This window comes from Chiloscyllium punctatum, chromosome 36 (genome assembly GCF_047496795.1).
Source record: "Chiloscyllium punctatum isolate Juve2018m chromosome 36, sChiPun1.3, whole genome shotgun sequence".
Classification (NCBI taxonomy): Eukaryota; Metazoa; Chordata; class Chondrichthyes; order Orectolobiformes; family Hemiscylliidae; genus Chiloscyllium; species Chiloscyllium punctatum.
Window position 1 is genome coordinate 66211840 of NC_092774.1, and position 26793 is coordinate 66238632.

Below are 26793 nucleotides of genomic sequence, written 5' to 3' on the forward strand. Positions count from 1 at the left end.
TAATCTTGGCACATATACCCATCTAAGTGTATTTTAAATTTTGTAATTGTACTAGCCTCCACCACTTCTTCTGGCAGCTAATTCAATACATGCAACACCCTTTGCGTGAAAAATTTGCCCCTTAGGTCCTTTTTATATCTTTCCCCTCTCACCCAAAATTTTCGTTCTGGACTCTCCCACCCAGCGAAAAGACCTTGTATATTTAACATATCAATGCCCCATATGATTTTATAAATCTCTATAAGGTTTTATAAACCCTCAGCATCCAACGCTGTATGAAAAACAGTCCCTGCAGCTGAACCCCTCCAACCTTCGCAACTTATTTATAAATCGTTTTTGAACCCTTCTAAGTTTCACAACATCATTGCTACTCATGATTAATAGGCTGTGAACAATCTATCTTGTTCAGGGCATAAGAGGGGGAATTAACTTTCAAACTGTTTTTTTCTGACTGTGAGGTCCCTTTTAAATATTTTCCCTGTAAATGGAAATCTATGCCCTCTCGCTTGGGATTCCCCTACCCTGGGGAAAAGACATTGAAAAGTTGAGGAGTCACACAAAATGCAAACGCAATAAAATGTCGAGCTACAGGTAAAAAAAATTGGCTTCACCTTTTTTTTAAACTCCTGTTGCCATTTGACATTCGGGTACAAAATCTTGTCAGCAACACCAGCCACAGACCACACTGCGCATACTCCTCGGTGTCAGTAGGTATTGCGCATGTTCAGCGGTGTTAACAAGAACTGCGCATGCTTCACGCTGTCCACAATTACGGACCGCGACCTTCTTTTGATGGACCAATGGGGAGCTCGGAATGAGCGGAAGGAGCCTGGTTCTTTTGTCAATCAGAGTCCCGCTATTGTCTGAATACGGAAGTTTGATCATGAGCTTCTGAAGTTGCTACTGCTGTTGTTCCTCTCTGAATAAAGATTGAGCTTTACCCCAGACTGCAACTTCCTTCCTCTGTCCGACATCTGTGAGTACGGCACTTTCTTTTCTCACTCCCTTTTCCATTTGTTTTCATTCTGGGGTTCAATTTTTGTTTTGCAGTAATTGAAAGGAAAGGGAGTGAATCCCGGCGAGGGGAGAGACTCTGGAAAAGTTGGTCCAAGATTGTGTCTCAATTTGCAAACACATGGCAAATGTAGTAGCACAATGTGAAGTTATCGCATTTGCTGTTTTACAAAAAAGCAGAAAGGAGACGCATTCCTTAAATAGTGATATATTGGGATGTGAAGAAAGTGAGGACTGCATATGCTGGAGATCAGAGTCGAAAAGTGTAGGGCTGGAAAAGCACAGCAGTTTCAGGCAGCATCTGAGAAGCAGGAGATTCGACATTTCAGGCACGAGCCCTTCATCAGGAATGATGTGTTGCTATACAAACAGGCCTCAGCGTCCTTCTATATCAGCAAGCAATGAGCAAGGCAAGTGGTACATTAGCAAGAGGAATTGAGTTCAGAGGTGGCGATGTCTTCCTGCAGTTTGGGGGGGTGTCATTGAATATATTCAAGGCTCAGTTCATTTGAATTTTCGACAACAAGGAAGTGGATGGTTCTCGGGGGAGGCAAGAAAATGGGTTTAAGACCAGTATAGAACAGTTAGACAGTCAGTCAGTGCAGAAACAGACTGTTCTGACCATCTAGTCCATGCTGACTATGTTCTCAAACTCAACTAGTTGCACCTGCCAGTGTTTGGCCCATATCCCTCTGAGCCATTCCTACTCATGTGCTGATCCAAATGCTTTTTCACCCTTTTAACTGGACTACATCCACCACTTGAACTGAATTGAATTTATTTATTGTCACATGTACTGAGGCACAGTGAAAAGCATTGTCTTGTGATCAAAAAGGCAGATCACATAGTTAAGTGGCATAGTAAATAATAGGTAAACAGTGGCAAAAACAAAAACACAGGTTCAGGCAAGTCCTGAGAGTTTGAGAGTCCATTCAGTATTCTAACAATAGGGTAGAAACTGTTAGAAAATTGGCTGGTGCGTGTGTTCAGGCTTCTGTACCTTCTTCCCGATGGTAGAGATTGTAGACAAACATTACCAGAGTGGGATGGATCTTTAAGAATGCTGGCGGCTTCCCTTGACAGCAAGCCTGGTAGATGGATTCTATAGATGGGAGGTTGGCCTTTGTGATTGTCCGGGCTGAGTTCACCACTCTCTGAAACTGTCTCCAATCTTGAATGGTACAGTTGCCATACCAGGTAGTGATACATCCAAGACAGCTTGTTGTGGATGACCACTCCCAGGAGCTTAACACTCTCCTCTCATTCCACCTCTGTGCTGTTAATGTGTATGGGGACATGAGTAACATCCCGCCAAAAGTCAATAACGAGTTTCGTGGTTTTGGCCTGTGGGTCAGGAAACTGAGGATCGAGTTGCAGAGAGTGGGGCTTCGTCCAAGATCACGAAGTTTAGTAATCAGTCTCGAGGGGATAATAGTGTTGAAGACTGAACTGTAGTCAAGTAGGATTCTTAAGTACCTGTTCTTGGTGTCAAGATGTTCTAGGGAGGAGGAAAGGGCAAATGATATGGCATCTGACATGGATCCCAATTTGCTGATAGGCAAATTCAAAGCAATTCATGACCACCGAAGTTAGGGTAACTGGGCGGTAGTCATTGAGACATGCTGCATGAGTCTTCTGAGGCACAGGGATGATGTTGGCCCTCTTGAAACAGACAGGGACAATGGCCTGCTGCAGGAAGAGGTTGAAGATGTGCGAGATGACCTCTGGCAGTTGATCTGCACATGCTCTGAGTGCACGGCCTGGTCCTCCGTCTGATCCCATCACTTTCCTTGGATTCACACGAAGGAAAACTGATCTGACCTCTGGACTTTGTCTGGACATTCATTCCACACACAAACCACTCTTTAAAAAGGGTGCTTCTGATGTCTTTTTAAAATCTTTCTCCACTCACCTTAAAAGTTTGCTCCCTAATCTTGAAGCTCACATCTGAGCGAAAGGACATCTCTATCCTTCGTGATTTTATAATCCTCTGTAAGGTCATCTCTCAATATCCTAAGCTCCGGTGAAAAAGATTCCCAGTTTATCCATCTAGCTGTAGGTAGATTAATATCCAGTCATGATCTGTTGAATGCTGGTGCAGGCTTGAAAGACCAAATGGCCTACTCCTGCTCCCAAGTTTCTCTCACTGTGTGCAGAACAGCAAGAGCCTATAGGACACAGGAGCAGAAATTAGGCCAATCAGTCCACTGGGTCTGCTCCACCATTCAATCATGGCTGATAAATTTCTCAACCCCATTCTCCAGCTTTCTCCCCTTTATTACAGACTCCCTAATAGTCAGAGGTAAATTGAGAAACAAATTTTGTAAGGAGATTTCAGTTATCTGTAATAAAAATGGGGTGGTTATGGTCAGGGATTTTAACTTTCGAAACATAGACTGGGACTGCCGTAGTGTTAAGGGTTTCGATGAAGAGGAATTTAAATGTGTACAAGAAAATTTTCTGATTCAGTAAGTGGATGTTCTGACTAGTGAAGGTGCAAAACGTGACCTGCTCTTGGGAAATAAGGCAGGGCAAGTGACTCAGCTGTCAGTGGAGGAGCACTTTGGGGCCAGTGACCATAATTCTATGAGCTATAAAAGAGTGATGATAAAGTAGAGACCAGCTCCAAATTGGAGGATGGCTAACTTGGTATTAGGCAAGATCTTCCAAAAGCTAACTGGGAGCAGATGTTCGCAGGTAAAGGGATGGCGAGAAAATGGGAAACCTTCAAAAATAAGAAACTGAGAGTCCAGAGACAGTATATTCCTGTGAGGTTGAAAGGGGAAAAACTAGGTAAAAACAAGGACTGCAGATGCTGGAAACCAGATTCTAGATTAGATGAAGGGCTTTTGCCCAAAACAACAATTTTCTTGCTCCTCGGATGCTGCCTGAACTGTGTTTTTCCAGCACCACTCTAATCTAGAACCTAGGGTGAAAGGGGAGGCTGGTAGGTGTAGTGAATGCTGAATGACGAGAGGAATTGAGCTTTTGGTTCAGAAAAAGAAGGAAGCATATGACAAGTATAGACAGGAGAGACCGAGTGAATCCTGACAGTACAAAGGCAGTTGGAGTATACTTAAGAGTAAACTCAGGAGGGCAAAAAGGGACCATGAGATAGCTTTGACAAGTAGAGTTAAGGAGAATCCAAAGGGTTTCTATAAATACATTAAGGAGAAAAGGGTAACTAGGGAGAGAACAGGGCCCCTCAAAGATCAGCAAGACAGCCTATGTGTGGAACTGCAGGAATTGGGGGAGATAATAAATAAGTATTTTGCATCAGTGTTTACTGTAGAGAAGGACATAGAAGAAATAGAATGTGTGAAAACAGATGATGATATCTCGAAAAATGTAAAAATGTCTGTACTACAAAGGAGGTGGTGCTGCATATCTTGAAATGCATGCAAGTGGATAAATCCCCAGAACCTGATCAGTTGTACCCTAGAACTCTGTGAGAAGCTAGAGAAGTGATTGTTGGGTCCCTTGCTGAGGTATTTGTACCATTGATAGTCACACGTGAGGTGATGAAAGACTGGAGGTTGTCTAACGTGGTACCAGTATTTAAGAAAGATTGCAAGGAAAAGCCATAGAACTATCAACCAATGAGCCTGACATTGCCAGTGGGCAACTTGTTGGAGGTAATCCTGAGGGACAGGATTTACATGTATTTGGAAAGGCAAGGACTAATTCGGGATAGTCAGCATGGCTTTGTGCGTGAGAAATCATGTCTCACGAACTTGATTGAATTTTTTTAAGTAACAAGGGATTGACAAGGGCAGAGCAGTAGACATGATCTCCATGGACTTCAGAAAGGCATTCAACAAGGTTCCTCATGAGAGATTGGTTAGCAAGGTTAGCTTTCGAGAAATACAGGGAGAACTAGCCATTTGGATACAGATCTGGATTGAAGGTAGAAGACAGAGGGTGGTGGTGAAGGGTTGATTTTCAGACTGGAGGCCTGTGACCAGTGTCTGTGACCACAAGGATTGGTGCTGGTTCCATTACTTTTCGTCATTTATATGAATGATTTGGATGTGAGCATAAGAGGTATAGTTAGTAAGTTTGCAGATGACACCAAAATTGGAGGTGTAGTGGACAGCAAATAAGGTTACCTCCGATCACAACGGGATCTTGATCCGATGGGCCAATGGCCTAAGGAATGGCAGATGGAGTTTAATTTAGATAAATGTGTGGTACTACATTTTGGAAAAGCCAATCAGGTAAGGTCCAAGGGAGTGTTGCTGATCAAAGAGACCTTGGAGTGCAGGTTCATAGCTCCTTGACAGTAGAGTCGCAGGTAGATAGAACAGTGAGGAAGGCATTTGGGTAGTAAACTTGAGAGGTCACGTTGCAGCTGTATAGGACACTGGTTCAGCCACTTTCGGAATATTGTGTGCAATTCTGGTCTCCTTCCTATCAGGAAGATGCTGTGAAACTTGACAGGGTTCAGAAAAGATTTACAAGGATGTTGCCGTGTTTGAAGGATTTTAGCTGGAGAGGCAGAATAGACTCGGGCTGTTTTCGAGAGCATTAGAGACTTTTGTGGCGCGGGGGGGCGGGGGGGGGGGGTGATCTTCCACACGTTTATTCTATCCATAATCCTCATGATTTTATAAACAGACAAGGTCTTTTCCCTGGGTTGTGGAGTCCAGAACTAGAGGGCATCGGTTTAGAGTGAGAGGGGAAAGATTTTAAAAGGGACCTCAGGGACAAGTGTTTCATGTAGAGGGTGGTGCATGTATGGGATGAATGTCAGAGTAAGTGCTGGAGGATGGTACAATTACTGCATTTAAAAGGCATCTGGATGGGTATATGAATAGGAAGGGTTTAGAGCGATAGTGGCCAAGTCCTGGCAAATGGGACAAGATTAGGTTAGGATAACTGGTCGGCATGGACGAGTTGGACTAAAGGGTCTGTTTTCATGCTGTACACCTCTACGACGTTACTTCAGGACTCTGAAATTGTTCATGAAAACCACCTCAGTAATCTGCTCAGTTTTAAGACTACAATATACAGGAGCAGAATAAGGCCATTTACCCCACTGAGTCTGCTCCACCAGTCGATCATGGCCGGTATGTTTCTCAATCCCATTCTGTTGCCTTCTCCTCGTAACCCTTGATCCCCTTACTTATCAAAGACCTATCTATCCCTGTCTTAAATGCCCTCTGCAGCGATGAGATCCACAGATTCACCATCCTCTGCCTGAAGGAATTCCTCCTCATCTCAGTTCTGAAGGGCATTCCTTCACCCTGAGCCTGTGTCCTCTGGTCCTCGTTTCTCCTACTGGTGGAAACATCTTCCCCACATCCACTGTATCCAGTCAGAGTCACGCAGCACGGAAACAGATCCTTCGGTCGAACCAGTCCATGTCGACCATAATCCCAAACTAAACTAGTCCCACCTACATGTGCTTGGCCCAATATCCCTCTGAACATTTCTTATTCATGTACTATTCCAAATGTCATTTAAATGTTGTGACTGTAAGCGCATCTACCACTTCCTCTGGAAATTCATTCCACACCTGAAGCACTCTGTGTGAAAATGTTGCCCCTTATTTTGTTTTTAAATCTTTCTGTTCTCACCTTAAAAATATGTCTGCTAGTCTTGAAATCCCTCATTCCAGGGAAATGACTCCTGACATTGATCTTCTCTGTATCCAGCAAGATTTTATAAATCTCTAAGAAGACCTGAAATGTTAGCTTCCTCTCTCTACGTGGACGCTGCCTGACCAGCTGTGATCTCCAGCATTTGTTGTTTTCAGGACGGATTCCAGCATCTGTCGCAATGCACTCCTAAATGTTGGCTACCTCTTTCCAGATCCTTCGAGACTCGACCTTACTCAACAATCCACTGTGCGGTACAGTCAATAAAGCTCCACGTTGCATCTCTTTCAGCACACATGGGCAGCACATGGCTCAGTGGTTAGCACTGCTGCCTCACAGCACCAGGGTCAAGGATTTGACTCCAGCTTTAGCTGACTGACTGTGTGGAGTTTGCAAATTGTTCACCCCGTAGCTGTATGAGTTTCATCCAGGTGCTCCGGTTTGCTCCCACAGTCCAAAGATTTTCAGGTTAGGGTGAATTGGCCATGCTAAATTGCCCCATAGTATTCGGGGATGTGTGCGTTAGGTATATTATTCGGAGGTAAATGGAGAGAGTGATAGGAGTAGGGAAATGGGTGTGGGTGGGTTACTCTTCGGAGTGTTGTTATGTACTTGTTGGGCCAAATGGCCTCATTCTGCACTGTAGGGATTCTATGTGGCAACCCCCCAGCTTTTTGCATTTCCGTAGGGGAAGTGAGGACAGGCCGGAAGTTCAGTGAGTGTGAAGCGAAAATTAAATGTAGTGCTTTGCTTGAGCTCAAGCTGAGTGACTTGGTGGCGGGACTGGAAAAGGAAGGTACGGTGTCTCAGTGGTTAGTGCTGCTGCCTCACGGCATCAGGGCCCCAGATACAATTCCAGCCTCGGGGCCGTTTGTCTGTGTGGATATTGCACATTCTCCAACTGTTTTTTGTGGCGGATTTCTTCCAGTGCACCTGTTTCTTCTCACTATCCAAAGATGTGCAGGTTTGGGTGAATTAGCCATGTTAAATTGTCCATAGTGTCCAGGATGTGTAGGTTAGATGCATTAATCAGGTGTAAATGTAGAGCAATCAGAGCAGGGTAATGGTGCTTTCAATTTCATGGAATTACAAAAGAAAAGAATGTTCCGCATAAAGTAGAATTGCTTGTTCTGAATTTCTACCCTGACTGACAGTGATGACTTTCATAATCTTTTTTTCAAGTGCATTTGAAGATCTGAAGACTGAAGTTTCAAATTCAACAGACGAAGGGCTTATGCCCGAAACAGGAACTCTCCTGCTCCTTGGATGCTGCCTGACCTGCTGTGTATTTCCAGCACCACACATTTTGACTGACTCTCCAGCGTCTGCAGTCCTCAATTTCACGTCAATGACAGACAGTCAATCAATCCATTGGGACTCTAACGATCTTCGATTTTGATTCTATGAGAAGGAGCAATACTCTTTGGTTTCTGTTTCAGTAAGCTTTCAGCATCAGTGGAGCTGGATGAGAGACGCTACTGTGGCAGCGCATTAAGTGTGCAGCCTGTAACAATTATACAGCCTGGAAAGAGGAATTCACGGCAGGGAGGGGTTGTGCATGCGTTTGTGTGCAGCTGAAGCTTTGGCCGTGGAGAAATCAGAGGAATCTAGCCCCATGGAGAAACCGTGGAAGTGTGGTGACTGCAGGAAAGGCTTCAGTGTCCCATCTGCCCTGGAAATTCATCAGCGCAGTCACACCAGGGAGAGGCCGTTTTCCTGCCCAGAGTGTGGGAAGGGATTTATCCGCTCTTCCCACCTGCTGGACCACCGCCGGGTCCACACTGGGGAGAGACCATTCACCTGCCCTGAGTGCGGGAACAGCTTCACCCACTCCTCCCACTTGCTGGCGCACCAGCATGTCCACACCGGGGAGAGGCCCTTCCCCTGTTCTGATTGTGGGAAGGCCTTCGGCAAATCCTCTGACTTACTGAAGCACCAGCGGGTCCATACGGGGGAGAGGCCATTCAGTTGCCCCGAGTGCGGGAAGGCCTTTAGCGACTCCTCTGCCCTGCTGAGGCACCAGTGGGTCCACACAGGCAAGAAGCCGTTCCCCTGCCCCGAATGCAGGAAGGGCTTCAGCAGTTCCTCCTCCTTGCTGACACACCAGCGGGTCCACACTGGGGAGAGGCCATTTGCCTGCCCTGAGTGTGGGAAGGACTTTACCCAGCCCTCCCAACTGCTAACCCACCGGCAAGTCCACACCGGGGAGAAGCCATTCTCCTGCTCAGTGTGCGGGAAGGGCTTTGCGGTCTACTCCAACCTCGTGACCCACCAGCGGGTCCACACGGGGGAGAGGCCCTTCAGCTGTCCCGAGTGCGGGAAGGCTTTCAGCAATTCCTCCCACCTACTGAGGCACCAGCGGGTCCACACCAGGGAGAAGCCGTTCTCCTGCCCAGAGTGTGAGAAACGCTTTAACCGCTTCTCCCACCTACTGACCCACCAGCGGGTCCACACGGGAGTGTCGCCGTTCTATTGCCCTGAGTGCAGGAAGGGCTTCAGCAATTCATCTGCTCTGCTGACCCACGGGCAGGTCCATACAGGGGAGAGGCCATTCAGCTGCCCAGAGTGCGAACATGGCTTCAGCGATTCCTCAAACCTGCTGACCCACTGGCGGGTCCACACAGGGGAGAGGCCATTCAGCTGCCCTGAGTGCGGCAAGAGGTTCACATTTACCAGCAACTTGTGGGGACACCAGTGCTCCCAACAATCGGATACCGCCAGTGACGCTACTGTGGACTAAACCTTGTGCCCCACTCTGACAATGGGTGCAGTTGGAACATTGTTGGGCTTTTAAAACAATTTTCTGGACTGCACACCACCTCGCACCCCCAAGTGCAACCCTTAGCACAGCTGCCTCATAGAGCCATGGACCCGGGTTTGATTCTACTGTTTGATTCTCCCGTGTCTGCATGGGTTTCCTCCGGGTGTTTCGGTTTTGCTCCCACTATACAAAGATGTACAAGTTAGGGTGAGTTAGCCTAGCTCAATTGTCCATAGTGTTCAGGGATGTGTAATGTGGTGCGTTAGTCAGGGGTAAATGGAGACTGGTCAAGAGTGTGGTGCTGGAAAATCACAGCAGGTCTGGCAGCATCTGAGGCGCAGGAGCATCGACGTTTTGGGCATAAGTCCTTCCTCAGCAATGATGCCTGAAACATTGATTCTCCTGCTCTTCGGACGCTGCTTAATCTGCTGTGCTTTTCCAGCACCAGACTCTCGACTGTGATCTTCAGCATCTGCAGTCCTCACTTTCTCCAACTAAACGCAGCAACCCAGGTAGCGTTAGGAGGTGAAGTTAGCATTTCGGGTATTAACACTCCTTCAGGACTGAAGAAGGGTTCTTCCCAAAACATTGACTTCTGTATCAGAAACAATTTACCAGGATGTTGCTGGGGGTCGGAGGGTTTGAGCTGCAGGGAGAGGCTATTTGGCTGGGTGAGAGATTTAAAAGGGACGTAAGGGGCAATGTTTTCATGCAGAGGGTAGTGCGTGTATGGAATGAGTTTCCAGAGAAAGTGGAGGCTGGTACAATTATACCACTTAGAAGGCATCTAAGGTTTCGGACATGAACAGGAAGGGTTTAGACGGATATGGGCCAAATACTGACAAATGGGACAAAATTAATTTAGGATGTCTTGTCAGCATCGATGAGTTGGACCAAAGGGTCTGTTTCCATGCTGTATATCTCTATGTCTACCGGTCCTGATGTAAATTTTAAAATGGAGTCCAAGTAACTTTGAATAGTTCAGTCTTGTTGAACTCACCTCTTGAAAGGTTCCAAATGAATCCCTCCAAGTGATACTGTTTAAAAATGCCATGTTGGACAAAATATCCCATTAAGTTCGACACAAACCCACAGCTGAAGGCATCAGAAGTCACACAACACCAGCTTACAGACCAACAGGTTTATTTGAAATTACAAGCTTTAGGAGCATTGCTCCTTCTTCAATGCTGCTGCTTCATCACTTCACCGACAAAGGAGCAGTGCTCTGAAATCTCGTGAGTTCAAATAAACCTGTTGGACTCGAACCTGGTGCCGTGTGACTTCTGACCTTGTCCAGCCCAATCCAACACCAGCACTTCCAAATCAGAGTTGACTAATGAGATCGGATTTTATTCAGTGCGATTAAGTGAGGTGCTCATCTGAAAACTCAAAACTGTTGGAGCGACAAAGAGACACGAGTCAGTGTTACAACACGGAGACAGGCCCATCAGCCCAAACTGGTTCATGCTGACCAAAACATCCATCAACAGTAACCCCATTTCCCTGCACTTGGCCACTATCCTTCTAAACCTCTCCTCTCCATGTATTTGACCAAATGCCTTTTAATTGTTGTTAATGTATCTACCTCAACCACTTCCACTGGCAGCTCATTCCATACACAAACCACTCTCTAAAATTTTTGCCCCACATATTTTTTCAATTTCTCCCCTCTCACCGTACAAATGTGTCCCCAGTCTTGCAATTCCCCCATCCTAGGTAAGAGGCAACAATCCTTAACCCTATCTATAACCCTCACGGTTTTATAAACTTCGCCTCTCATCCTCCTCTGCTCCAGCGGGAAAAACATCCCAGCCTTAATTCCAATTTGTTAATAATGGTGCATTGATAATTTCAGCTGTGTGTGTGTCAAGGATCTCATTTCTAAGCCAATGCAGTGCCTCTTAAGTTTACCTGACCTTAAAACAAATGGTACTCCATTCATTTAAAATGTTTATGGTTTCTGTGCAAAGTCAGTCCTCATTGGAAAACAGCCAATAGTGTCTTAAATCCCATAGGCTGCTTCTGACCAGGTGTGTATGCTCTGTTTGGAGATGTAGGAGTAAAACTTCACAATAAAAGATTAATACAGCCTTTATTCATGACTCATTATTAAACACACTTTCTCCATTTACAGCTGTAATTGAGAGGCTTCTCTGAATTTAGTCGACGTGTTTGTAACAAGTTGTGAAACATGAAAGGACTCTGAAAAGATTTACAAAGATACTGCCAGGGTTGGAGCTGTTGCAAGAGGCTGAAATAGACTAGTGCTATTTTCCCTGGAGGGTCAGAGGCTGAGGGGTGACCTTACAGACTGTTTCGCTACAGACTGTTTCGCTGTAGAGTGTTTCAGAAAAAAAAATCTCAAACCTTTTTCCGATTGTTGCCTTTGTCAATATCTGTTGGCCATTAGTGAAGTCCCTTAGCCCAGTCAAATTGGACCCTCTGCCTTTTACAACCCCTCTTGGGAAAAAAAATCAAGACGACATAATCTTCTTAAAGGAGTAACATCATCACAACAGAGAGCACACAAACAGAAACATTTCTATCACAAGGTTGACAGTTAACAGGCCAAGATAATGACTTTTCAATTTAGCCAATCAATTCAAGTCAGGTCCTTTGGCTACCAATACCTACTAAATTTAAATCTGATAGGATTGGTCCTCTGTAGTCAAAACCATTGTAAAAACTCAATATGGCATCAAGGGTATAAAAGAAGGGGACAGTTGAACAGAGCCCCAGAGCTAACTCCCTATTGCTAGAGCTAAGAGTCCTCAGCACTAGAGCGAGACATCAGCTCTGACAGTCATCTGTGAATGAGACAGCATCATTTACAAGAAAACCAGAAGAGCAGGAATTCCTGACAAAAGATTCAATGGAATGATGCTTAGAATATTCTGGAAGACGTAACCAGGCTGTAATCTGAGAGACTAAATTCTATTTCTTGTGGTATTAGTTGGTCTTGTATTTATTGGAACAGCATATGACAAAAATCCTGTTTTATGCCAGAATCGTCAGTAGTTCGAAGGGATTTATTCGGTTTGTTAATAGTTTAGTTCAGTTGTTTACCATTCAAGTTGGATATGTAAATTGCTTTTTGTTGATTTTAAAGTGTCAGGGATTTATTTTTGTTTTTAAGACTAGAGCAGATGACACCACTTTTCACACTAATTTTGTATAGATTATAGGGCAACGCACTCCTCTTTTGGTGTTTTGTTTTGAGATCTCAGAGAGGGGAGGAGGTTCAGCATTCGCTGTAACAGTATTGACGTGCCGTCCTGCTGAATGCAAAGGAGTCATTGTTAATCCCAACCTCCCATTCTGGTTGTGGGTGAATCGCTTTAATTTGAATACTGACTCAGAAACTGCACAGACAACCAACTGTTGAACCATGATTTACACTTTATTGTAGGTATCAACCCTTCATGTAAGCAAGTTCACCCTCACCACCATCACCCCCCCCCCCCCCCCCCCCACCCAACACACACCCCAAATCTTGGTTATCACCCAAATGATGGCAGAATTTAACATTGTTTCTACCAACAGTTCCCAACTCTGGAAGTTGATGCAGTGTTGTTCTTCCAAGCACTACAGCTGAAACGTTCTGGAGTTGAATTCTGGTGGAGTTCCGTAACTTTCAGATTTCTGGTGTAATGTTTCTTTAGATTCTAACCACCATCTCCCCACACTTCTGGAGACCTCAGGTCTGTAGCTTACCTCCTTATGCTTGAGGGTTTTCCACCTGTTTGAAACAGCCTGTCCTGCAATTAACCCCTTTACGCCAAGGTAAAAACAATGACTGCAGATGCTGGAAACCAGAGTCTAGATTAGAGTGGTGCTGGAAAAGCACAGTTCAGACAGCATTCAAGCAGCAGGAAAATCGATGTTTCGGGCAAAAGCCCTTCATCAGGAATACAGGATTCCTGATGAAGGGCTTTTGCCCGAAATGTCGATTTTCCTGCTGCTTGGATGCCCTTTACGCCAAGGCCTTCCTTCTACAAGCAGAATTAATTGTCCTTTTATCTCACAGTTATTAAACACCATTATTTCATCTGTCCAAAGGAACAGCTCATTGTTTTGCCTCCTTCTTCCCAGCGATAGTTAATGTATGTTATTTGTTAACTCCCTTGTAGCAGTTTCTCATTGGCCCTTTCGTTTCTTGGTCCAGAAGGAGTTATTGCTTACTCATGAAGTTTTCAAAGTTCTGGAGTTTACAGGACCACACCACATTCCTCTCTGCCTCCTCCAGGAATAACGATTGCTCCTGAGATACTCGCAGTTCCTGACATCCCTTGGTATCCCCAAATACAATCCACATGTCAGGAAATCACTGGTGCTGCCCTGACACCAGACAGTCACTGTTGGAACACAAGGATTATGGGAAGAAAATTCAGAAATCTGAAGTGCAAAGAGACTTGGGAGTTCAAGATCAGGATTTTCTCAAAGTAAACTTGCAGGTTGAGTCAGTAGTTAGAAAGGCAAATGCAACGATGGCATTTATTTTGACAGGACTTGAATACAAAAGCAGGGATGTACTTCTGAGACTCTAAAAGGCTCTGGTCAGGCCACATTTGGAGCATTGTGCAGTTTTGGGCCTCGTATTTAGCAAGGATGTTTTGGCCCAGGAGGGTGTTCAGAGGAGGTTCACGAGAATGGTCCCTGGAATGAAACATTTAACATATGAGGGACATTTGAGGACTCTGGGACTATATGGAGTTTAGAAGGATGAGGGGGGTTGCAATTGAAACCTACAGGATATTGAACGGCCTGGACAGAGTGGATGTTGGGAAGATGTTTCCATTGTTAGGAGAAACTAGGACCAGAGTGTACAGCCTTAGAGGAAAAGGAAGACCCTTTAGTTGGGAGATAAGGCAAAACGTCTTCAGCCAGAGAGTGGTGTATCTATGGAATTCACAGCAACAGAAGGCTGTGGAGGCCAGATCATTGAGCATATTTAAGATGGAGACAGAAATGTTCTTGAGTATCAAGGGTTCCGGGACAAATGGGCTAGGGAAAGTTAACAGCCACGATTGAATGGTGGAGTAGACTCAATGGGGCGAATGGCCTAATTTCAGCTCCTATGGTCTTGTGATATGCTCATGTGTGGAGGGGTGATGAATGGGCAAAGAGATGAAGAGGGAAGAAGAATTAAGGGGAAGCTGGATACAGACACAAGGGAGAAAGAAGTACAAGAACTGTACAATAAATGACAGAACTCTTAGGAGCACTGACATGCAGAGGGATCTGGGCATATAGATCCCTGAAAGTGGAAACAGAGGTGGGTATGGTGGTCAAGAAGGCACACAGCATGCTTGCCTATCCTGGGTGTAAAAGTTGGCAAGTTACGTTACAGCTATTTATTTCAACCACATTAGGAATATTGTATGCAGTTCTGGTCACCACACTATCAGAAGGGTGTGGATGCTCTGGGAGAGGGTGCTTTAGTCAAGGGCTAATATTGTGTAATAGGAGTAGGTGAATAAGTCTGCGTCGGTTACTCTTCAGAGGGTCAGTGTGCACATGTTGCGCCGAATGGTCTTTTCCACACGAGGGATTCTATGTTACTCAGAGATTTATTTTATTCCCCAGGGTGAAAAGATCAACTACAAAAGGGCACAGGTTCACGGCAAGAGGAGGGCAGTCTACAGGAGAAGTGGAGGGGAAGGTTTTTCACACAGAAGAGTAATGGGTGGTGGAAGGAGGCTTCTTAGCAACGTTTAAGGTGTATCTTGATATACACATGAACGCGAGATGAACAGATGGATAGAAACCGCACATGGGCAATAAACAGCAGGTCCAAGTGAGAATTAAGAATTGGCACAGGCTTGACAGGGGTGCCTAAACCAAATAAGAAGGGCTTGTGACTGCTGTATTGTCCTGATACAGGTTTTCCCCACTATCCAAAAGTGGAGCGTTCCTATGAAACCTTTCATAAGGCAAAATAACATAAAAGCGAAGAAGCAATGAACATTAATTCATTTATATCGTATATACTCAAGTAATAGTCAAATGTTTTACTACTTTTTAAGGTTAAATTTAGGGGGTCCACCGTTACTTGGATACTACTTGAGGGGCTGAAATTCATGCCTGTCAAGATTCACACCGTATCATAAACAGAAGCTCAACTGATGAATAAAGCAAAAAAAACCAAACAATTATGGTAATTCTGAAAACTGAGTGGAACATACAGAGAACGGACTGGAAGACGGGAACAGAGCCGAACAACCGACAGACTGCAAAGCTGGAGTGGAACATGACGGCCATCACACTGTCTCACAAACATTGGTCTGTTGTCTATGAAGAACTAGGGTCGACTTTTACATGATCAGACTACTTTTCACAGCACTTGCAAGAAAAAAAACCAAACACGTCCAATTTGCTATGCATGGAGAACAGGAAATATACAAAAGGATTTTTTAAAAAAAAGATTTTCATCATTCAGACACAACGATACATATGCACATGTCCATTTAAATACTGGGTAGGTTGATTCTTTGGAAGGTGACAATCGCAAAGAAATGAAGCTCTTCAACAAAATGCTGGATTTCGTTGAAAGATTAATTAGTATGCCCTCTCCCCTCCCTCCACAGCCAAATCATCACTGGACAAGACAAAACCCCAGGATCTAAATAACATACCTACATACACACACACACACACACAATCCTACCCATTTTACGTGCGATTACCTCAAATCACAATAATAAAGCCTAACCATAGAGGTTTACACAGGCTCTCGTACACAATATTGCCTGTGACCTTCTACAGCGCTCTGTGAAGTGCTGCAAATCCCACGATGACAGTATTTCATATCCAATGTGTTAAATAACATTGTATATTTTATTTGAAAAGGTATCTATACATTATACACAATTGAATATCGGAACAGTTCAGTCAGATGGTACAGCCTGCCCTCCTACATGGATTATAGAAGGTGTATGAAGAATTAGATGGTGATTCTAATATAAATTATGTTTGTTTTAGGAATGGGAGTGATTGTGGCTCCAGGTTAATGGTGATCCACCTTATCCCCCGGGTTCCCCCTCAGCCCAGCCCGGTACCTGGTAGAGTGAAGCCGCGGGTAGCTCCAGGGACACGGTCCAGCACAGCACCGAGTGCAGCCTCTCCTCCAGCTTGTGATCCGCGCCGGACTTTACCCCCCGCCGCCGCCGCCGCCGCTCCTCCACCTCCCGCCGCGGGCGCCGGCTCTCTCTCCTCCACCGCCGACATTTTTAATTTGTTTTCTCGTTCACCCGGTAACCGTCACCTCCCCCTTCCCGGGCCCTGGAAATTATACAAAAATAAACAATAAACCCCACACCACCGGGGACTGTCTCCTTTTCTTCACAACTTTTGTTTGAAAAGTTCCGGCTTTAATTTGAAATGTATTTTAAAGGTATTTTCTGAGGTAAACGATGCCTGTCTGCCCCCCTCCCTCCGTCAGAAACCGCCCGCTGAGTCGATGAGAAAACCGCAGCCTCGCGCCGCCATCTTTGTTTTTCTTCTTCTTTCCGTCTCCTCCTTCAGCGACGCGCGTCATCCGAGCCCCGTCCAATCAGAGCGCACCGTACTCGACCTGACCAATGGCGGCCGGCTTTGCAGTCAAAAAGGAAGCCACAATCCGGTATGTCGCTCTCCGATTCGTCCGCACCGACCGCAGCCTTTGGGATTGGTGGAGAGGTTCGCAGGCCCTTCACTGTCCCCGCCCCTTTACTACAATGGGCTCGAAGGGTTCAGGAGGAAGGTGTTCTCACTCATTCATTCAACAGGAGATGGGCTCAATTTACTGTAATGGGCTGTGGGGGTACAGTGGTCATGTCTCATGTTGAGGAGGAAGGTGTTTCCTCTCATTCAACAGAAGAGGACCTATTTACTACAGAGGGTTTTTTTGTGATGTAGCTGTAGTCTCCCATAGAGCCCTGAGGCTCAGGTTTAAATCCCACTGCTCCAGTATGTGTAATAACATACTCAATTTTTTTCAGTCATAAGTCACACAACTATAGTCCAACACGTCTATTTGAAATCGCACGCGCTTGGAGCGTAGCCTCTTCATCAGGTGAAGACATGGAAAACAAAACGTGCAGGAAAGGGAATTCAGATAAATGATCAGCCATGGATGGTGATGAAAGACAGAGCATCTCAACAGTCAATTACCTATCCCCATTCCTATTTCTGATCTTCTTCATACATGACAAGTTGTATATTTTCCAAACATTAATTTTATTTCCATGGTTTAAAAATGAATATTTAAGAACGGTCAGTTTATTTTTTCTCACTTGAGCACATTGTGACCCACAACTATTTAGATACCACTGTTAATATCATAGCCACTCTCATGAGATATCAGAGGAATAATTCATAAACAAAATTTGACACGGAGTCACTCGAGTAGACACTTGAACAGAGAAAGCTCCCGACAGATATTGGGAATCTAAAGGTTATTGAAGTGAAATGTTAAGAAGAGCAGGTGAACACCCCCAATAAGGGAACTCACCTGACTGACCTAATTATAATCACCACAGTATCCAGTGCTACTCTTCACCGAACACTGATTACTTTCCTTTTCAGTTTAATGATCCAACTGTCTTTTGAATGCCATAATTGAATCTAACACCAACACTCTCTCTCACAAACCATTCCAAAGGTCGAAGATTTTCAATCATTAATGAAATATATTCTGGATCTCTCCCAAAACACAATTCACATGGATCTTGCTTCAAATCAATTGCAGCAAGTTTTCACATGGACAAATTTGCAGCTTAGAGCATTTGTTTAAATTTTATATCATATTGGGGTGGCACAGTGCTTGGCATTGCTACCTCACAGCACTAGGGACCCAGGTTCAATTCCAGCCTCAAGTGAATGCCTCTGTGAAGTTTGCATATTCTCCTTGTCTGCATGGGTTTCCTTCCACAGTCCAAAGATGCACAGGTTAGGTGGATTGACCATGCGAAATTGCTCTGGGATGTGTAGGTTATGTGGATTAGTCATACTAAATGCAGGAGAATGGGATGATCCTGGGTGGGATGCTCTTTGGTGTGTCAGTGCAGGCTCAATGGGACAAATGGCCTCTTTCTGCACTGTCGGGATTTTATGATCTCTGTCTGATTTCTTGCACATGCTACTTTCAGAAAGGGACATTTTACTGTCATATTCAGTACTGCAGTCTCTATATTTTCATACATACCTCTAAATTAGATTTGAATGAAATCCCCCCATTTCACTATTTTAGCTACCATTCCCACCCCACCCCTTCCATTCCTGATTTATTTTTCCATTACCTGTGTTATGATCCCCTCCTCTTTATATATATTATTGTAGACAGGCTAAATCTAGCTAACATGTCTCTAAAATATGAGATGAAATATGATTGCATACTTTGAGTCCATTACTACAGCCTGTTAAGGTCTCTTGCCACAGAGAACTCTTGATCCTGCATCCTTCGGTAGGATTATATTAGGATATCTGGTCAGCATGGATGAGTTGGATTAAATGGTTTGTTTGCATCCTGTGCATCTCTATGACTATGAATATCGAATAAGGGCCAGGAGCAGGCAGGTGGGAGTAGGTTAGTTGGGGATCATGTACTGAACAGTCTGTATGACAACACAGCCTCAAATGAATGGAGATCAATCCCAAAGAGATATTAAAGGTCTCGAGCACCACCTTAGGTACATGTGTGGACCCCTTCCAGATAACTGAGAGCAGTGGGGCACTGTGAAGTTCAGTACATCAGTTCCCAGCAAGTTCTCTCCGGGAGACCTGTCTCGAGAAAGGAAGCGGTTTCCTGTCCCATCAACTGGACTGTGGATCAGTTTGGAGCAGGTCCTATATCTCTGACAACATCGGTGTAGAGAGTCGAGAGTGTGGTGCTGGAAAAGCACAGCAGGTCAGGCAGCATCCAAGGAGCAGGAGAATTGACGTTTAGGGCATAAACCCTTCATCAGCAATGAGGCTTGTGGGCCGGGAGGGCTGAGAGATAAATGGAAGGGGGGTGGTGTTGGGGAGAAGGGGGCTGAGAATGCGATAAGCAGATGAAGATGATTGGTCGGAGAGGAGGGTGGGGCGGATAGATGGGAAAGGTGATGGACAGGTCAGGAGGGCGAGTGGAGGCTTGGGGCTGTGATAAGGTGGGGGGGGGGAAGAGGAGGAGGAGGAGGAGGATACATGAGGAAACTTTTGAATTCCACATTGATCCCATGTGGTTGCAGGGTCCCAAGGTGGAATAAGAGGTGTTCTTCCTCCAGGCGTCAGGTGGTAAGGGTTTGGCGATGGAGACAGCCCAGGACCTCAATGATCTTGATGGAGTGGGAGGGGGAGTTGAAGTGTTCAGCCACAGGGCGGTGGGGTTTGTGGGTGTCCCAGAGTGGTTCTCTGAAATAATCCACAAGTTGGCGTCCTGTCTCTCCGACGTAGAGAAGACCACATTGGATGGAATGGATACAGTGGATGACACTGGTGGAGGTCGAGGTAAATTTCTGTCAGAGGTGGAAGGATCCTTTGGGGCCTTGGATGGAGGTGAGAGGAGTGGTATGGACACATGTTTTACACTTCCTGTGGTGGAGGGGAAGGGGCCGGGAGTGGAGTGTGAGCTGGTTGTGGGCGCATGGACCTGACGAGGGAGTCGCAGAGGAAATGGCCTCTCTGGAATGCTGGTCGGGGTGGGGAGAGAAAAATATACCTGGTGGTGGGGTCCATTTGTAGGTACCAGAGGCTGATGTGATGTATCTGGAGGTTGGTGGGGTGGAAGGTGAGGACGGTGGAGGGTGGGTTCTGTCCTTATTCCGTTGGGAGGGGTGGGGTTCAAGGGCAGTGTTGCAGGATGTGGAGGAGATGTGCTGGAGGGCATTGTCGACCACGTGGGAAGAGAAATTGCGAACTTGGAAGGAGGAGGCCCTCTGGGATTTTCTACGGTGGAATTGGTCATCCTGGGAACAGATGTGGTGGAGGAATTGGGAATAAGGGATTGCCTTTTTACAGGAGGTGGGGTGGGAGGAGGCGTAATCTAGCTAGCTGTGGGAGTCAGTGGGCTTGCAGTAGATGTCCACGGTTAGTCAGTAGCCAGAGACGGAGAGGTCCTGGAAAGGGAGATGGTCCAGGTGAATGTGAGGTCAGGGTGAAAGGTGTTGATAAAGATGACGAACTGTTCAAACTCCTTGTGAGAGCATGAAGTGGCACCAATATGGTCATCGATGTACTGGAAGAACAGGTGTAGCTGAGGAAAATGGACTGTTCCACGTTCCCGACAAAAGAGGCAAGCATAGCTGGGTCCCATGCGGGTGCCCATGGCTACCCCTTTAGTTTGGTACATTGGTTTGGATGCCATCTGAGGTTTGTGCGGATCACTTCAGTGGGAACGTGCAGTCCCGGGCTCAGTGAGCAGCACTGGAAGCAAAGCTTACAGAATCCTCCAGGGAAACAGGCCCTTCAACCCAACAAGTCCACACCGACCCATTCCCCTACCCCATTAGTCTACATTACCCCTAAACAATACAGTGCACCTACACATCCCTGAACACTCTAGGACAATTTAGCTTGGCTAATTCACTTGCTCATGTTTGGATTGTGGGAGCACCCAGAGGAAACCCTTGCAGACATGGGGGGAGAATGTGCAAACTCCACAAAGACAGTGACCCTGAGGGTGGAATCGAACCCCGGTCCCTGGCGATGTGACACAGTGGCACTAATCACTGAGCTACTGTGCCGCCCGTGAGCCAACCTGGGGTTGGTGGAAGATGGGAGGGGTGTGGGGGTGCTGTCTGGCAGAAAACAAAGACTGACGCTCCCTCTGCACCCACTGTCAGAACGGGCAGGAGGTTCAGTCCTGGGGGTGACCCTCATCAGCGTCGCCGGTGGAATCTGCTGGTGCCCCCTCTGGTGTCTCTGCAAGTTACTGGACGACGTGAACCACCGACTGCACTTGGAGCAGGCAAACGGCCTCTCCCCGGTGTGGACCCGCTGGTGCCTCAGCAGGTTGGAGGCCTGGGTAAAGCCCTTCCCGCACTGAGGACAGCTGAATGGTCTCTCCCCCATGTGGACCCTCTGGTGGTCCAGCAGGTCAGAGGAGCGTTTAAAGCCCTTCCCACACTTAGGGCAGGCGAATGGCCTCTCCCCGGTGTGGACGTACTGGTGCCTCTGCAGGGCATAGGAATTACCGAAGGCCTTCCCACACTCAGAACAGCTGAAGGCCCTCTCCCCAGTGTAGACCCACTAGTGGGTCAGCAGGTTGGAGGAGTTGCTGAAGGCCTTCCCACACACAGGGCAGGGGAAGGATCTCACCCCAGTGTGGACCTGCTGGTGGGCCACGAGGGTAGAGGCCTGGGCAAAGCTGTTCTCACACTTGGGGCAGGAGAATGGACTCTCTGCTGTGTGGACCCGCAAGTGGGCCGGCAGGTTGGAGGAGCAGGTAAAACCCTTCCTGCACTCAGGGGCAGGGGAATGGCCTCTCTCCAGTGTGACTGCGTCGATGAGTCTCCAGGGCAGATGGGAAACTGAAGCATTTCCCACAGTCGCCACACTTCCACGGTTTCTCCATGGGGCAGGATTCCTCGGGTTTCTCCATGGCTGAAGCTTCAGCCGCACACAATCGTGTGTACAGCCCCTCCCCGGTCTGAATTCCTCTTTCCAGGCCGTATAACTGTTTCTGGCTCCACACTCAGTGCACTGTAACAGTAGGGTCTCTCATCCAGTCCCACTGATGCTGAAAACGTTATGAAACAGGAACCAAAAAGCATTGCTCCATCTCACAGAATCAGAGTTGAAAATCTTCGCTGTCCCGATGGATTGAGTGACTGTCAGACATTGATGTGAAAATGATGACTGCAGATGCTGGAGATCAAAGTCGAAAAGTGTAGCGCTGGAAAAACACAGCAGGTCAGGCAGCATCTGAGGAGCAGGAGAGTCAAGCATAAGCTGTTGATTTTGAAACTTTGATCTTCAGATAGTCTGTAAAAAGAGATTATAAAAGTCAGCATTGTCAATCCAGGGGGAGGTGGGGTCGGAAATGACACAACAAGGTATGACACCGACACCAGAAAGAAACTGAACATAGAGACGTGGCAAACGTTAGTGGCAAGCTAGAGTCAGAGAGAGACACAGCACAGAAACAGACCATTTGGTCCAACTCATCCATGTCGACCAGATATCCAAAATTAAACTAGCTCCATTTGCCAGCATTTGGCCAATAACCCTCTAAACCCCTCCTATTCATATACCTATCCAGGTGCCTGTTAAATGTCATAATTGTACCAGCACCCACCACTTCCTCTAGCAGCTTTGTACACACACCACCTTCTGCATGAAAACTTGCCCCTTAGGTCCGTTTCTAACAAATTGCTCTCCATCTCAACCCGTAGCACTATGGCAATCCCAGTCTATGTTTGAAAAGTTAAAATCCCTAACAATAACCATCCTATTACTCTGATAGGTAACTCAAATCTCCATACAAATTTGTTTCTCAATTTCCCACTGACCATGAGGGTGTCTACAACAATAAGGTGATCAGCCCTTCCTTATTTCTCAGTTCCAACCAAATAACCTTCCTGGATGTATTCCTAGGAATATCCTCCTTAAGTCCAACAGGAATACTATCCCTTATCAAAAACACCACTCCCCCTCATCTCTTGCCTCCCTTTCTATCCTTCCTGTAGCATTTGTATCCTGAAACATTAAGCTGCCAGTCCTGCACATCCCTGAGCCACGTTTCTGTAATTGCTATGATATCATATCCCATCTTCCTAATCATGCCCGGAGTTCAACTGCCTTCCCTGTTACGCCTCTTGCAATGAAGTAAATGCAGTTTAATTTGTTAGTCCTACCTTGCTCTCTGCTTTGTCCCTTCCTGACCTGACTGTTTGACTCACTCCCTTTCCCAACTGTACCAGTCTCATGTTGATCTCTTTCCTCACTATTTCCCTGGGTACCTCCCCACCCACCCCACCTTACTAGTTTAATTCCTCCCGAGCAGCTCTTGCAAATTTCCCAGCCAGTATATTAGCTCTCTTCCAATATTCAGGTGCAATCTATCCTTCTTGTACAGGTCACATCTAATCCAGAAGAGATTCCAATGATCCAAAAATGTGAACCCTTCTCCCATGCACCAGCTCCTCAGCCATGCATTCATCTGCTCTATCCTCTCTCTTCCAACCCTCACGAGCTCATAGCACTGGCAGTAATCCAGATTTTTCTTGACTCTAGGACCTCTTTTTTTTTAACATTTGTGCCTGACTTTCTACACTTTCCCTTCAGAATCACATCCTTTTCCCTTCCTATGTCATTGGTTACAATGTGTACAATGACCTCCAACCGGTCCCTCTCCCTTTTGAGAACATTCTGCACCCTCTCGGAGACATCCTTGATCCTGGCACCAGGGAGGCGACACACCATTCTGATTTTTCACTGCTAACGACAGAAGCGTCAGTTTGTACCTCTGACTAGAGAGCCCCTTATCACAATTGATGACTTGGAACCCGATGTTCCCCTCATTACATGAGAGCATGTCTCGAGACCAGAAACTTGGCTTTTCGTGCTACATTCCCTGAGAGACCATCACCCCCTACATTTTCCAAAACAGCAGACTTATTTGAAATGGGGACAGCCACAGAAGACTCCTGCACTACCTGCCTACCCCTCCTACCTTTCCTGGAGTTAACCCATCTCCCTGAATGTAGCTGCGGCTTTTCTCCCTTCCTATCATTGCCAAACCATCATACCCCCAGGTCTTGTAAAATCCTCATTACCTCAAACTGTCGCTGCAACTTATCCACACGAGCCAATAGGATTTGCAACCAAACACACTTACTGCAGACATAATCACCAGTAACATGGATACTCTCCCTAATCTCCCACATCTGACAGGAAGAGCATATCACTCTCATAAAGGCCACCTTTGCTCCTTCACAATCTACAGACCCAGAAAATAGCACCGTCTTTTTGCTCTAAAAAAGTGCTCCGGGCTAACACAGTACTTGTGGTTTATATTTTTAAAATTTAATCAAGAGACGGATGTCAGTAAAACATATAATCAAGAAAGAATCCACTCCATTCACAACTGCAGACTTACAGCTGAGTTACACGTTAAAGACTATACACTTCTCTGTTCCTGTTCTGTGAACTCCCCCACACAGGTTCCTCCATGGTCAGCTGTGAAGTTTGCTGTTCATTAACCTTTCCCAGATGCACTGCAACGTCCAGTAACTGTGCAGATTCACTGCAATGTAAATTTCTTTTCCTCTCTCCCTCATTTTGGACTTCTATCCATGCTCCTTATAAACCTCTATAAGGTCATCTCTCAGCCTCCTACGCTCCAGGGAAAACAGTCGCAGTCTTTTCAGCCTCTCCCTATAACTCAAACCCTCCAACTCTGGCAACAGCCTTGTAAATCATTTCCAAACTCTTTTAAAGTTTCACAACATCTTTCTAACATAGGAGACCAGAACTGAATGCAGTGATCCAAAAGTGGCCTAACTAATATCATGTACAACCATAACATGACTCCCAACTCTTGTACACAATGCTCTGCTCAATAAAGGCAAGCGCCACCAAACGCTTTCTTCACTACCGTGTCTACCTGTGACTCCACTTTCACAGAACTACAAATCTGCACTCCATGGTCTCTTGATGCAGGAACACTCTCCACGGCCTTACCATTAAATGTGTAAATCCTGCCCTGATGTGCCTTTCCAAAATGCAACATCTCACATTTATCTAAATGAAACTTTATCTGCCACTCCTCGGCCCATCAGCCCATCCATTCAATTCTAATTTAGATTGAACTTTCTTTCCTCTCTTATTTCCTAAATGCTGAAAATCTCCATCCCCACATTCTCCCTCCATTCTCACTTTGCTGAACCTAATCCGTGCTGTACCTCATCCTGAAGGGTCTGGTTTACGCTGATTTACAGCCCATGCTTGGGGGATCTAATTGAAACTTACAGAATACTGATTGGCCTGGACAGGGTGGATGTTGAGGAGATGTTTCCATTGGTCGGAGAGATTAGGTCTCAAGGGCACAGCCTTAGAGTAAAGGGAAGACCTTTTAGAATGCAGATAAAGGGGAAACCTTTGTAGCCAGAGAGTGCGAAACCTATGGAATTCATTGCCACAGAGACTGTGTTGGGCAAGTCACTGAGTATATTCAAGACAGAGATAAATAGGTTCTTGTGTATCAAGGATATTGAGTGTTATGCGGAGAAAGCAAGAGAATGGGGTTGAGAAACTTGTCAGCCATGATTGAATGGTGGAGCAGACCTGATTGGCTGAATGGCCTAATTTCTGCTCCTAGGTCTTATGGTCTCTTGTTGTCCTGGAAATAGTGAGAGAGAACTGGGAGCAGGAGTAGGCCATTTGGTCTTTCAAGCCTGCACCAACATTGAACTGGATATGAATATACCTACATCTTGGTGGATAGGCTGGGACCTTTTTCACTGGAGCATAGGAGGTTGAGAGGTGATCTTATCAAGCTTTATAAAGTCATGAGGGGTATAGATGAGGTGAATGATGGGTTTCTTTTCCTTAGAGTGGGGATTTCAAGGGTAGGGAGCAAATTTTGAAGGTGAGTGGAGAAAGATTTTAAAAAGACAGGAGGGACACGTTCGTTTTCCCATAGAGAATGGTTCGTATGTGGAATGAATGTCCAGAGGAAGCGGGGATGCAGGTACAGTTACAACATTTAAAAGACATTTGGATAAGGACATGAATGGGAAAGGTTTGGAGGTGTTATGGACTAGGCCAGACCACTCAAAACATTCTTAAGCAGGCAGCGCAGACCGTAACTTTGCGATTTGTTTCAGTAAGTGCACAGTGAAAATTACCCAAAGTTAGCTAGGTTGACTACCAGGATTTAAAACAGATAAATGTATTCACAAGAATACAGAATGAAACACAAAGAACAGAATATAGAGTACCTACAGAACTCAAATGTACACAACAGTCCCAATAAACAATCCCCTTAAACATACAGTAAAACTGAAACAGAGGCTGACAGGTCGAAGTTAGAAGGGCAGAAGGAGAGAGAGTTTAACAACTATTCTCCACACAGTCCACTGCTGAACTCACTGAAACAAGGCCTCAGTTTTCATAACAGATCACTTGTCTTTCATTATGCAGGTCACTTCGAAAACATAAAAGCTTGGGCCTAAAGTCTCATCTGTTGACGTGTAAACAAAAAAGCCAACTAATACCCTCTTCATGTCTGTACGAAACCACCCGTTTTGGAGTCCGTGGCCACTTTCCCGCCACTCTGAAAAAAAACCAAGGACAAGGTATCCTTGAGAAGAAGGACCAGCTTTTAGAAAAAGGACCAGCTTTATGACAGAGGGAGATGGGCCAAACACTGGCAGATGGGATTAGTTTAGTATGCAAACAAAGCATGGATTAGTTGGACTGAATGGTCTATTTCTGTGCTGTATGATTCTGTAATGG

The 26793-nt window shown here is 45.8% G+C and overlaps 1 protein-coding gene across 1 annotated transcript; it reads left to right on the top strand.

The window, feature by feature from the left end:
* Positions 1–891: 891 nt before the first annotated feature.
* LOC140460608 (uncharacterized) lies at positions 892–11459 on the top strand. The gene is made up of 2 exons (XM_072555215.1): positions 892–976; positions 7797–11459. The coding sequence occupies exon 2, from the start codon at positions 8173–8175 to the stop codon at positions 9352–9354; it is 1182 nt and encodes a 393-aa protein (XP_072411316.1). The 5' UTR covers positions 892–976; positions 7797–8172; the 3' UTR covers positions 9355–11459.
* Positions 11460–26793: the final 15334 nt, after the last annotated feature.